General features: G+C 35.3%; 2 protein-coding genes across 7 annotated transcripts; both read left to right on the forward strand.

Annotated features, from left to right (window-relative positions):
- The first annotated feature begins 4,025 nt into the window (after positions 1–4,025).
- Positions 4,026–7,137, forward strand: LOC113112080 (uncharacterized). 5 transcript variants are annotated; one of them, XM_026277469.1, is made up of 9 exons: positions 4,610–5,010; positions 5,239–5,296; positions 5,429–5,513; positions 5,729–5,869; positions 5,956–6,104; positions 6,229–6,365; positions 6,481–6,574; positions 6,691–6,790; positions 6,959–7,136. In XM_026277469.1, the coding sequence occupies exons 3-9, from the start codon at positions 5,432–5,434 to the stop codon at positions 7,024–7,026; spliced, it is 771 nt and encodes a 256-aa protein (XP_026133254.1). In that variant the 5' UTR covers positions 4,610–5,010; positions 5,239–5,296; positions 5,429–5,431; the 3' UTR covers positions 7,027–7,136. The 5 variants fall into 5 exon arrangements, with proteins under 5 accessions (XP_026133255.1, XP_026133257.1, XP_026133256.1 ...); XM_026277470.1 differs by lacking the exons at positions 4,610–5,010; positions 5,239–5,296 and adding an exon at positions 4,026–4,272; XM_026277472.1 differs by having other exon boundaries at positions 4,606–5,296; positions 6,253–6,365; positions 6,959–7,137.
- Positions 7,138–7,855: 718 nt separating this feature from the next.
- On the forward strand, positions 7,856–11,996 carry LOC113112079 (uncharacterized). Of its 2 annotated transcripts, none has more exons than XM_026277466.1 (4): positions 7,856–8,159; positions 8,319–8,505; positions 8,693–8,820; positions 8,911–11,996. In XM_026277466.1, the coding sequence occupies exon 4, from the start codon at positions 10,532–10,534 to the stop codon at positions 11,696–11,698; it is 1,167 nt and encodes a 388-aa protein (XP_026133251.1). In that variant the 5' UTR covers positions 7,856–8,159; positions 8,319–8,505; positions 8,693–8,820; positions 8,911–10,531; the 3' UTR covers positions 11,699–11,996. The 2 variants fall into 2 exon arrangements, with proteins under 2 accessions (XP_026133251.1, XP_026133252.1); XM_026277467.1 differs by having other exon boundaries at positions 7,864–8,159; positions 8,911–11,989.
- The last annotated feature ends 1,658 nt before the right edge of the window (positions 11,997–13,654 follow it).

Raw genomic sequence — 13,654 nt, forward strand, 5'->3', positions numbered from 1 at the left:
TAATTCGGCACAAAAATGCATATTTTTTGCAGCACTTACAAGACAAACCCTTGTACCTTTATGACTGAAACCAGTGGATCTTTTATTTTGGTGGAAAACTACAGTTTCTGTCAAAAACATGTTTTAGTAATGTGTCTCATTTCAAGTTGTGCACATTTGTGCAGTGAAAATGTGTTGCACAGTATGAGCAGGGAACCTTCAACCAGTTGATTTCTAATGGGAACCCCCCCGGACTGTGTCTTCTTTACCGTGGGGAATGCAGAATGAGATTTCTACCGCAGGAGACTCTAAAATGTTAGAACCAGCAGCCTTAGTGTATACAGTGTGGTTGTGCTTCGGGTGATCCTTGAAAGAGTCCCAGCGCTAGGTCCATTCTGACGCCGTCCCCTCCACTCTCTCCCACTTGTGCACTTTCTGTACCGTCCTGTATAAACATTTACATTTAATCATTTAACAGACTAATTTATCCAAAGCGACTTACGAATGAGAAGAACAGAAGCAGTCAGGTGTACAAGCGAACAACAACAGTATACAAGTGCCATGACAAGTCTCAGTTAGTCTAGTACAGAACGCATAGCCAGGTTTTTTTTGTTTTTTTATGAAAGACAAGAAAAGAAGGAAAAGTGCTAGCATTAGTTGGGTAAGTTCCGGTGAAAAAGATGAGTCTTAAAATGTTTCTTGAAAATGAGTAAAGACTCAGCAGTTCGGATTGAGATTGGGAGGTGATTCCACCAGCTGGCCACAGTCCAGGAAAAGGTCCGTGAGAGTGATTATGAACCTCTTTGGGATGGCACCACAAGGCATCGTTCACTTGCAGAGGGCAAACTTCTGGAGGGAACATAAGATTTAACCAATGAGTTTAGGTGTGTCCACAATGTTTCACAATAACTTTGATATTGTGAAATATATTTAACTGAAAACTGAATGCAAAATAAATCACACAATATTTTCACTTTACAGTTCAGTGACAGTGAGGTTGGAAACAAAGTGGACAACACTATTCATTAAACACTTATTTAATGTATTCAGATGAAAATTTACAATATTAACAAATTATTCACAAGCAGTGTTTTCAGAACCCCCAGTTACATTGTTTTAATCAAAACACTAGTAATACAGTGTAGTAAAACAAATAAAATCTAATTCAGTAAATTTTTAATAAACTAAGTACAATCAAAACCTATCACAAAAGTTCAAAGCATCTCTAGCAGAAGTGACAGTGCAATGTAGCAGATGAACAATTTCTTACCAATGTTTCAAGAACAAGCTGGATCCTCGATGACTCTACAAGGGGAAAGAAGAAATGGTTTACTGAAAAGTTCTTAAAAAGCAGGATTTCATATTATACCATTTCTTTAAACCACTGGTTCTCAAACTTTTTATACCAAGTACCACTTCAGAAAATATTTGTTATTAAATATTAAGTTGCACCATAATGACCAACATTACATTTCAGCAGCGTAGTAGGCCAAACTATTCAGCTACAGGTCTACAGTTAAAAAAATGAGGCAGTTTTATTCTAATAAGAATATTAATTGTTGTCAGACACTTTACCATGTTTGAACATTAACACTACAACTGTGCTTACATACACAGGTAAATAAAAAAAAAGTTTAAATTAAAATGTAATTTTAAATGTAATTATGTAACAAAAGTCACAAAGCTTTACTGTACTTTAACTCTAACATACTTAAATGTGCAAAAAAAAAAAAACTTACTCAAAGATTAAGTTAAAATGTATTAACATTAATTAGTTTAATTTAGTGATTCACCTGCATAACAACTAGAGGGGGCCTGACACTTTGAGAACCATGGCTTTAAACAATCCTTTTATTTATTTATTCATTTTCATTAATTCATTAAAATTATATTATTTAAATACCGACATTTGCACTTACATGTTTCAGAAAACACTTTGAAACTATTATAAGAATACAAACATATATAACACACCTAATGCATGGGATACATATCAGGAAAATATGGGAAAATCTCTAAACCATCTAACTTGATCAGCTGTGATAAAGCAATGCAAAAATAGACACACGGGTATTTATTTATCTGCAGGTTACATGTCCTTTAAACTACCCATTTGTAAACTCTGGTAATACTTTACTATTTTCAAAAGATAATAAAGATAACGTTAGCGATTTTCTTACCTCATTTTGCCAGGATGTTTTCAGGACCTCGCAGAACACCTGACCCTTCTTGTGTTCACAGTTTTTGTTCTCCATTGACATGTCAAGACTCAAATTCGCTCAAAATAAATAAAAAATGTACAGGCAAATATGAAATAATTCGGGACCGATAGAGCAGTCAGTTATAACGAGCAGCAGCTCACAGTTAGCCGCCTCACTCACAGAAAGACGACAATAACGGTCATATTTTTAAATGTAGAAAGGCGCGAACCGATTCATTGTCCAGTTTCCTGAATGACAGCCAGATTAACCAATCATGATAGAAGTAATAAAATAAAACTACCAATGGGAGTTGTTTCAGTGTGATAAAGCAGCGAAATGTATATAGTTTTATTGTTGTTAATGATAATAATATTTAACATATACCTTTAGATTTTAGAATAGGTATCATGACTAAAATATTTTAAAATGCTATTAAAATAATTAATTTAAATAATTTAATATAAATAATTTAAAAGCTTGTTAACCTTTTTCTACCATTTAGCATTAAACATTTTTAAAGTTGTTTCATTAAAACAACTGACCTTATTTCAGCCATATTTCAATGTTGAAAGTTGGTCATGTGCTGGAAGTTTTTCAACAGTTCATCTTTAAACGTTGAATCAACATTGTTTCAACGTTGAAACAACAACAGACCTTTTTTCAACCATATTTCAACATTGAAAGTTGGTCATGTGCTGGATGTTTTTCAACCATTCAGCTTTAAACGTTGAATCAACGTTGTTTCAACGTTGAAACCACAACTGACCTTATTTCAACCATATTTCAACATTGAAAGTTGGTCATGTGCTGGATGTTTTTCAACCATTCAGCTTTAAACGTTGAATCAACGTTGTTTCAACGTTGAAACCACAACTGACCTTATTTCAACCATATTTCAACGTTGAAGGTCGGTCATGTGCCGGCTGGGGGGGCTTTGTTTTCAATAGTTTGCTTTGATTAGACTACATAGTTGCCATTGGAGAGAGACTAGTACAATTTGTTTACAAAACCTGAAACAAACCACTACAAATGTATCTGTGTCTAAATAAAATCGGTGTGAGCATCCTGTGTCATGCTTTCTTTTTATAACCAGTTTTTACCAGCCTTCACAGCCCCATCAGTGTATTTATGATTATAAATGCAAATTTACTTCTGTCACATATTTTTTCCTATTACTAAGGTTTTAAAGTATCTTTTACAGAGTGAGTCATGCAACATTAAAACAACATGTGAGTTAATTTTTATATTTAAATGAAAGTCTTTTTAAAATGGACACATTTTTCTTTATTGCATTGAGATAACAGTCAAATACAGAGCTGAACGGTTTAGACAATCTGAGAAAGAACTACTGATAATAAATATAATAATAATGAATAAAGCATACATTGCATGCATTGTATCTGTATGTCTAAGCATACAATGTGTCTGTTCTTTGACCATAGGCACTGAACAACAATCTCATCATGTCATGTTTAAGAATAGTGAATAGAGATCCTTTGTGTAAATAATGTTTATTATTTGAAAATCTTATTCAAAATAGTTTTTCACATTTTACAACTATTACATACAATGAAACCCGAATGTTTCTTTGTCAGCCAAACTCTGCTCTCCTGTCACTTACCGAAATTAATATCCTCTGAGATTAATTAAAGTTAATATTTCAATAATTTAACAACACTCTTTAATGTTGACAGTTCTCTGTGTATTAATAGTAATGGCATGCAGTTTAAGAAATAACATGTTATCTTTAAGTATGTTTACTGTTTAAAATTATACTCAAAAAATGATATTGTAGATCACATAAATATTACATTCATTAAATGTTACTATGACAAGTACACAAGTAATTGCTTTACACAGTAAAATCAGCAGTGTTAATCGAGCAGTGTTATTCTATCTTTACTCTTAAAGAGTAAACTCAACAACAATTGGTGAAAGATACCCCCTAGTGTTGGTGAAAATGATCAGAGTTAAATTCTGCGTCGTTAACTTTACTCTGTTAAGCTCCGCCCCTCAATCTACCCCCTGCAAAGATCTGAACAGGACTGGAGTAGTTTTCTAATCGCCATTTTCTTTTTGCTCCAACAGACAGGTAAGCTCTTTTAAGTAACATACTAAAACGTAGTTTTGATGTTTTATGTGAATAAATATGCTTACATTACTGCATAGGATATATTTTGATGCAATTTGTGTAGTTTTGTTATTTTGATTTCGGGAATACCGATTAGGTACCTTTGTGGCAAGTTGATACGTTGGAGAGTTGCTTTCGTCACACTGTAGCGCTAATGGAAAAGCTTAAATTATGCCAATAATCTAACTTAATTTTTTTCTTCCCGTCAGTTGCATTTGGCACTGTTATGCCATTAATATGATTTAGTTATTTTAACGTTGAATTATCCAACAGTCACAACGAGGCATCAACATTTTTATGTGTTGGATGGTTGAAATTGAGATGTTCCAGCTTAGGTTGTGGATGTTTGTATCATATATGACAATGTTTAACGTGTAATTCATGTAATTGTTGATGATGTGACGTAGGTCATTTTTGAACATATATTACGACGTTTGATAAAGTCAATAAATATGATAACATAATATATAAACTGTTTTAATTTTATATAAACTATTTTTGCAAAAGTTCAGTTCGCAAATTAAATGTGTCCAACGAAATTTTAAACTTTTTGTGAGGACATTTATTTGATCACCACCATCGCATTTATAAGTCACGTTAGATGGCGCTATGGGCGTAGAGATGGTGCTGATGCAACGCTGTTCAACGAAGGAAAAAACACCCGCTAAATTGTTTCTGGAACCTTCCTTAATTTTTTCGGTATTAAAGTTTGTTATTGCTGTTAGACACAATTAGCTGACCTGAGCGGTAACATGTTAGGTGTTTAAAGTGATCCTCAACCTATTTTAAGGATTGACGGTGTTCAAACGCTGTATGTTTCGTTAGAAAATAATGAAAATGCGCTTTAATTTTTAAACTGCGTGTAAGTTAGTTGGTATAGTTGGCGTGTCATTGATGTATTGTCGATGTTTTAATTCTCTATTTTAGGCAACTTGAATCAGTAAATGTATGCCAATACTTAGTGAAAACTAAAACACTAACCAATGTAAGTATTTACTAAAGTATTTGTGAAATATTTTTGCTACCTTGTATGACTTATTCTAAATCTAATCATATAAACTGATACTGAGGTAACCATTTTACACCGTAATCTGTACAGTACTCTCACTTCTTACAGATCATGCTGGTTAAGGTGAAACTTGGGGATGCCCAAAAATTTGTCAAGATAACAGAGCTGAGCCTGGAGGAATTTCTATCTGCTGGTAAATAAATATATACTTTCATTGTATTATTTTATGATTTTTTTTTTTTTTTGTATTATTTAAATGTTACTTGATGGATGGCTATAATTTTATATAAGAATAGTCAAATGTTGCATGTGCCCTGATGTTCAAAGTTCATCTTCGCTATGTAAAACCTTTTAAGTCATATATCCTTTCTCATAAAATTGCATATATATATTTTTTTCTTTTAACAGCATTTTTAAAGTTTGGTGTCCCAGCTGTACCAGAGAATGTGAAGGTTTTTGATGAGTCAGGGACTGAGGTGGATGGTGATGTTTTTGAGGATATAGTCAGAGATCCCTCAGTTGGAGTTCTTACCATAAAACATGGTGCAGGTTTGTATTTATTTCATTACATGTTTGGAATGTATTTAATACTTCTAATTTACAATAATTCCCCATAAAAATGTATCTGCAACCAGACTTGGATTCTGCTTCTCCACAAGCCTCTCATGAGCAATCAAATCGGTCCCGCACTCCATCCGTGGACTCCAGTGACTCACAGGACACAGTCATTATTGAAGAAACTTCTTCAAGTAAACGAATGAGGCTAGACGAAGAAGCTAAAAAGGTGGGTATCAAATTTTTTTTTACTTTTATATTTTTGGGGATATTTATTATTGATTTAAGTTGATCAATGAGACTTACAATTTTGAAAACTAATTTATATATATGTTTTTATTATAATCTTTAAGTTGGTGGAAACCATTCTTGTCCAGAAATCTGGTGGGGAGTGTATAATAACGGAGTACAACCGAACTAAGTCTTTGGGGGATGAAACAAGGAGGAAAATGGTTAATATCTTGGCAGCTTACATGACAGAAAAGAATGGGTAATGTTCATAATCATCACCTGGTGTATTAATGGTCTCTAGTTTTAAAATGTCTTGATGTTGTTTAAAGTCAGGCAAAAGACACAAATTTTATTTATTTTATTTTTTACTGCAGTACGTCACCAACAAGGCAGGTGAAAGAAAAATATGCCAGAGGAATTGTGGCTTTGTTCCCGTACCTCAGTGACCCCTTTTCCAAAAATGGCTACGTTAGTGTCCGCTTTGAATTCTAATTCTGTGTTGAAATTTTTTCATACTTCGGGACAGGTGGTGTATTTTGCTGTTGAATTTATATACTTTTTATCTTGATTTTTCTCTTTCTAAGGAACATTACTATGATGGCGAAAGCGGTACTGGGTACTTGGCATGGAGAATCAAAACTATACAGAGAGGCTTAGCTAAAGAACGACGTGCATCATTTGAAGGTACAGGTTGAAAATCTCCTACCTTTTTTTTTTTTTTTATAAATATATTTTTTTGTCATCTTTCATGGGAGTTCTGTTGCTACGAAGTTTCCTTTGTAAGATTAAACTTCGTTTATCATTCTTTAAGCAGTGTTGAAGCTTTTAAAATGTTTTGTTGTTCGTCAAAAGGAACGTCTACTGAAGGGGGGTCTGGTGGACCAACTGTAAGACGGCAGTCAGAGTTTAATTCAGAGTAGGGGTGTCCATGGTTAACCGGTTAACCGATTAACCGTTAAAAATTGTGTAACCGAGTGAAACATTTTGCTCGGTTAAGTGACGTCAATGGCGTGAATTGAATTTAGTTGTAATACATTTTTGCACCACCAGAGACCGCCAGAGCGCTCCCAGACATTTGTAATGTCCACAAGAAGAAGTCATTTTTCTAATATGAAGCGGGCTAATACGAGTGACGGGGCAAAATGCAAGTATTGCAATACAGTGCTTAGATATACTTCAAGTACAACCTCGTTGTTGTAATCTCAACAGCCAACACCCGGGCATCATTAGGCCGGTCAGGACACACTGGATGCGTGGCGTGTCTGTTTTTAATTCGGTTCCCATGTTAACAGGTTAGAGCTTGCCGACTGCCTGCGTGAGACGCGCGGCTCAGGCGCGGCTCGACGCGTGCATGCTAGAAATAGAACCGACGCCTTGTTGGAAGCGTTTTCAGGCAAAGTATAATAGGAAAATATGTTTATATGTCATTTTGTACAAAAATACATATTAATTCATGACATTTTGATATTTGAAAGTCTATAGGTTGACATAAATTCAGATATAAATGTAATTTAAATAAATAAATAAATAATTATCGATTTTCAAATATTGTACGTGTCAAACATAGTCATAGTCATAGCCTTAGCGAGGCGGCCGCGGAGTCTGCTTGTTACCTTTTGCCTTATACATTTTAGGCTTATTCTCAAATTCAGATTGTGTTAATGGGCGGCATTATTAGGCAGTTTTAATAGGACAATTTGACCGGAGAGATTAAATTTTGTCGGACATTCCTTTTTTTTTTTCGGCCAATGTCCGGAAATTACTATGGTTATGGTTACTATGGCACACTATGGTTAACCGAGTATTAACCGCTAAGGGCCTCGGTTAACGGTTAATGAAAAACTTGAGAACGTGCAGCCCTAATTCAGAGACCATCTTGAGTGAGGATGAATGCAAGAAAGCAATTGCATTCATGAGCCATTCTTCTGATGAGGACGCCATCAAGAAGAAAATGAAATTGACATTCGACTATCGCCGCAACATGGTTCTTGACCCCATGCAGTCAAGTGATATATTGACGGTCTTTCCACGATTCAAAGACATTAAAGGCTTGGTAAAGTGTTTATAATCATACGTTTTTATCAATTTAACATTACAACAAAATTTACTGATGTCTAAATATGTTTATTCAATGCATACGTGGGTTTATATAATTATTTGTCTATTACTTAGAACAAAATATTTTGGGTCATCCTTTTCTGCCTCTTCTTAGATTGAGCAAGACTTTGTTCTGATGTTTGGAGAAGGAGTGTCAGGAAAGCTACTGGAGAACTGGACCACTGCATTCAAGAAAAAAGTGATTCAGCAGTGCAAAAAGCTTCCCAGCACCAGTGATTTGGAAGAACTTCTACTAGCAGCTGAATCTCCTACTGGTGACTCAGAAGAGGGTGCTAATTTTGGTAAGATGTTTAAGATACATTTTTCACTTGAAATATTAATTTGAAATAGTATTGAACAAATTTTCCAAGGAACTTGAAAGTGAACGATTTAGTCCCCATACTTTTTTTTTTCCTTTTTTTTTATGTTCTCAAACTTCCAGTTTGTATTAGTGGTCAAATTTTTCTTACATAATGTGTGTTTAAACAGTTTGGGACAGTGAACTCGCTTCAATTATACTTCTGTTGCATCTGATCCCACCTTCTGCCCAAGGCCGGAAAAGACCAGGAAAGGTATCTGCCTCTCAAGCAGAGAAACACCTTGTTGTCTTTAAGAAGGTTTGTTTTTGTTTTCTTCTTTACTTTGTTCTTCGGTTTAATTTTTAACACATTGGTGATAGTTCTCTTGCATTTGCTTGGTTTTCTCAGAGTGGAACAAACATTGAGGAGCATCTTCGAGAAATTGCAGCTATTGCTCAGCCCTACCTCCTGGCCGTGGGACCTCAGAAGAGTTCAATTCACCAGTACTTCATCGTTCTTGATCAGCATGCCATTCCATGCAAGTCAGCCTCTTCTCTTGGTGCTTTTGACGAGCTGTTTAAGGCACACTTTGTTTTTGGCACCTCTTACAACATTATGCTACACAACATGTACACTTTCATTCAGACCACTGTGTACAACATAGATGTTGGCAAAGTGAAAGAGAGTCCTCGTGTTGCTGAGGTTAGAGCAAGGTTGCTTAGTTAGGCCTAAAGTTTTTCTGCCCTCATGAAGTGTTTTGTTTGTCAGGCTGAGTTATCTGGTTCAAAAATACTTCTCAGGCATCTAAGATTAGTTCATGGTTTTGTTCCTGGAAAGAATCTTCGCCTTAAATGTGTAGAGACAGGATGTAGTTCTGTGTTTGGTACTTTTTCAGGTTTTAGGAAACATTTGCATATAAAACATACTGAGCAAAGTGACCAGAATTCTGATACCATTGACAACAGTGAGACTGCTGAGGAAGAAGAACAAATTAGTTCTCAAACATTTGATCAGATTGGCAGTGTTGGAGAGGTAGCCACAACATCTGTATTGTTAATGTCAAATAAGAGCACTTTGGATATGTGTGCTTCGGCTGTTGCGGAACTAAAAGTTGCTGGGTTAAGTCAGTCTGCTGTAAGTGGTTTTGTTTCATCTATGGAGGAAATTGTTTTTGAGATTCACAGTCAGGCCAAGGATGCAGCTTTGCTCTGTCTGCCTCCACATGACATTGCTACTAAAAGGAAAATAGAAAATTCAATTGAACATTTGGAAAATCCATTCACTTTCTTGAATTCGGAAGCCAAACGAAAGAGACTCTTTACAGAGAAATGTTGAACCAACTGAAATAGTGCTTGGCACAAGATTTGACAGCAGAAGAAACAAAACCACAGGAACATTTGATCAAGTTGTTGTAACAGATAAATTTGCTTATATTCCCATTTTAGAAACCCTAAAGGCCATTTTACAAAATCGGCATCTTACTGATTTGTTTAAACCCAGGCATGTTCCAAAGGAAGGCGTTTATTTTGACTTGAGTGATGCAGCACATTTCAAAAGTAATCCTTTAATTTACACAGACAAAGATGCCTTACAAATTCAGTTATTTTATGATGATTTTGAGACCGCTAACCCTTTGGGTTCCAAAAAAGGTATACACAAATTGGGTGCTATCTATTTTACATTAAGGAATTTCCCCCCCATTTTTAACTCATCATTAGATAATATTCATTTATGTGCTCTCTTTCATGCACAGGATATAAGACGGTATGGTTTTAATTCTATAATCGAGCCTTTAGTAAATGATCTAAAAGTGCTTGAGATTGAGGGAGTTAAGAATCCATTATGTGGAAGTTGTATTAGGGGTACAATTGTTCAAGTCACAGGGGATAACCTTGGCTTACACAGCTTATTAGGGTTTCTGGAGTCATTTGGGGCTCAATATTGCTGTCGTTTCTGTGTTCTTGAAAAAGATCGCTTTCAGTTTGTGTTTTCTGAAGATAACCCTGAGGTTGTACTAAGAACAACTGAGATGCATGCTCTGCACTGTAAAAGATTACAGGACGACTCTACACTCCCTCATGTTTATGGCGTCAAACGGGTCTGTTTGTTAAATTCACTGAAGTATTTCAACACAGCCAACAATTTTGCTGTGGATGTAATGCACAACATTCTCGAAGGTGTCGCTCAGCTAGAGGTAAAACTTGTTTTGCAGTACATTCAGCATAATTTTCTGAGTGCTGATGATCTTGCTGGTAGAATACATGCTTTTGATTATGGTTACAATCAGCAGAAGAACCGTCCTCCGTCAGTCAAATTGTTTGGTGGAAGCAATGATTTGGGTTTAAATGCCATACAATCTTGGTGCTTGTTGCGCAACATGCCACTGTTATTTGGTGATTTAGTGCAGAGAGATGATAAACACTGGTGTCTTTTGCTTTTACTTCTGCAGATTGTTAACATTGTATTCTCACCAGTCCTAACAGAAGGCATGACCATTTATCTTAAACATTTAATAATAGAACATCACCAGTTATTCAAAAAATTATTTCCTGAAAAAAATCTTTTACCAAAGCATCACATAATGATACATTACCCACAGTGTATAAGAAAAATTGGACCAAGTCTGCACATGTGGTGCATGTGTTATGAAGCTAAACACAAATTTTTTAAAACTCAATTAAAAAGCTTCAAAAACATCACCAAAACATTGGCCAACAAGCACCAGAGTTGTATGGCAATGCACTGGGAGTCTTTTAGCCAGTACAGATTGACTCTTGGTCCAGGGAAGATGGTGGAACTCGATGAACTTAAAGGTGGCATGGAGATGGCTTCCAAACTAGGAGTGGATATATCAGAAAGTGTCTATTCTGTAAAATGGATCAAACATCATGGCACAGAGTATCGCCCTGATTTTATTATCTGTACTGAAGTAGCATGTGAGATGCCAGTGTTTTATAAGATCAAGACTATTGCTGTGAAAGATGAAAATGTACTTTTATGTGGAACATTGATGGAAACACTCTGTTTTGATGACCATTACCATGCATTTACAGTCAGAATGCATCCAGACAGAATTCTAAAGTCAGTGAATGTTAACGAGCTGTGTTATTTCAAACCATTTGATCTCCAAATGAAGTATGGTACAACAGATTCTGCGCTGCATATAGTGCCCTATTGCCATTTTATGCAGATGTGATGTTTTTTTGTGAATGTATTTTAAACCTGACCATGTTTTAATAAATGTTTTAAATGGTACGTTGAAGTTGTTTTCTGTTCTGTTCTCTGGAGTTATTTGATCAGCATTTTAACCTATAGCGACACCAAATGGGTTTTAAAAGTGTACTCACTAAGTGGGATTAGTTTTTCACTAAGAAAATTTAAATAAACTCTACAAAAGTGAAATAATAACACTAATTGGTGTTAATTTCCCCTAAGTGTTAAATTGTGGTAACACTATTCAGAGTTAAATTAGTTTAGTGTTAAATTGTGGTGACACTATTCAGAGTTAAATTAGTTTAGTGTTAAATTGTGGTGACACTATTCAGAGTTCAATTAGTTTAGTGTTAAATTGTGGTGACACTATTCAGAGTTAAATTAGTTTAGTGTTAAATTGTGGTGACACTATTCAGAGTTAGTTTCCTTCAGTGTTAAATTGTAACAACACTATTCAGTGTTAAGCAGTGTTAATTTTTAACTCCAAAAAGAGTTAATTTTACTCTGAAAATTGAACACTGTGACGAGAGTCATTTTATCACTAATTCTGAGTGGGACCAAATACACTCGGGTCCAGTGTTAAATTTAACTCTTAAAGAGTTAATTTAACACTGCAAAATTTACTGTGTATGAATTTAACTCAAATTGAAAAGACAAGGAAAGTTGTGTGAAAGTATGCATGGAATGAAGCAATGCAAAATGAGGTGAGTGTCTGAGATATTTATTGTCTCTCGTTGAGAACAGCTTCCATGTATGTCCAGTTCATACAATGATCAGCTACTGTACCAGTGACTTCAGCTCTCTCATCCAGTCTGAAACAGACAGGGACTTTACATGAGGATCAATATATGTGGAAACATCACAAAAGCAAATCAAAGCCATATCATAACATTGGTGATGATGAGACACATGATTTCTTATCCAAATGTAAAAATAATATTCTTGGAGTAGCTGCTGACCTATGTCCAAGAAGACTGCATCAGAACAATACTTTAAGGTTTATTCACCTTTTTATATAATCTATTTCATATCAGATTGATTACAATATTGACATTTTCACTGCAAGAAAATTGTTTTCAGTAGCCTATGTATGTGACTTATTTGGGTAACAGAAACACTGGCTACATACAAACTAAACTTTTTATAAATGACACAGGATAGCTAGCCTATAGCTATATTTATTAGGCTGCAGATATATGTGTTTCAAGCATTGTCATGAATACACTGCAGTAATAGTCACCAGTAGCCTAACTTAGCTAATCATACTATTCAAACAGCAATTAATGCCCCACAAATGCAATGTATAAAAAGCTAAACACATAAAACAATATGATTAAGAAACTATATATCCCAAGGTTAGCATAGGTAATGCGCTTATTGTTTTTTTCTGTGTGCCTGCAATCAATCAAGCAAATCAGCTTACAGAATTAATATTACACAAACTGCATTGTTTTGACACTGTTACACTGCTTCATTGCTTAACATAGACACTTCGTTACCTTTTCAAAATAATCCAAGTAGCAATTTGAGGAGCATGTACTGATTAGGGGACTAATGAATATTCATGTAAACTCCACCCACGGGAACAGTTTTTCACGGGAACCGAATATAACACAATAACGGAGTAACGCTGCAGTGTTTGTGAGAGCTGCCAACTTCTCCACCCCATTTACAGAGTGAAATTCTCTGACTACCTTTATCTCCCAGGACTGTTGTTGAATCTTCCAAAAGTTTTGGCACGGGGTCCTTCACATGCGGCAGAAGCACTTTCCACTCCACTTTAAATCGTAGCTACTAAACACGCCGGCGCAATGCAGAAAGAGGACGAGACTCCTGCGCCCTGTGTTCAACAGTGTCCTATCTGCCGATGCTGATATATATAAAAAAAAGGACAAATATCGGCCCGATTTATCGTTTGTCAACCTCTAGCTCAATGGTA

Source organism: Carassius auratus, chromosome 12, assembly GCF_003368295.1.
Source record: "Carassius auratus strain Wakin chromosome 12, ASM336829v1, whole genome shotgun sequence".
Lineage (NCBI taxonomy): Eukaryota > Metazoa > Chordata > Actinopteri > Cypriniformes > Cyprinidae > Carassius > Carassius auratus.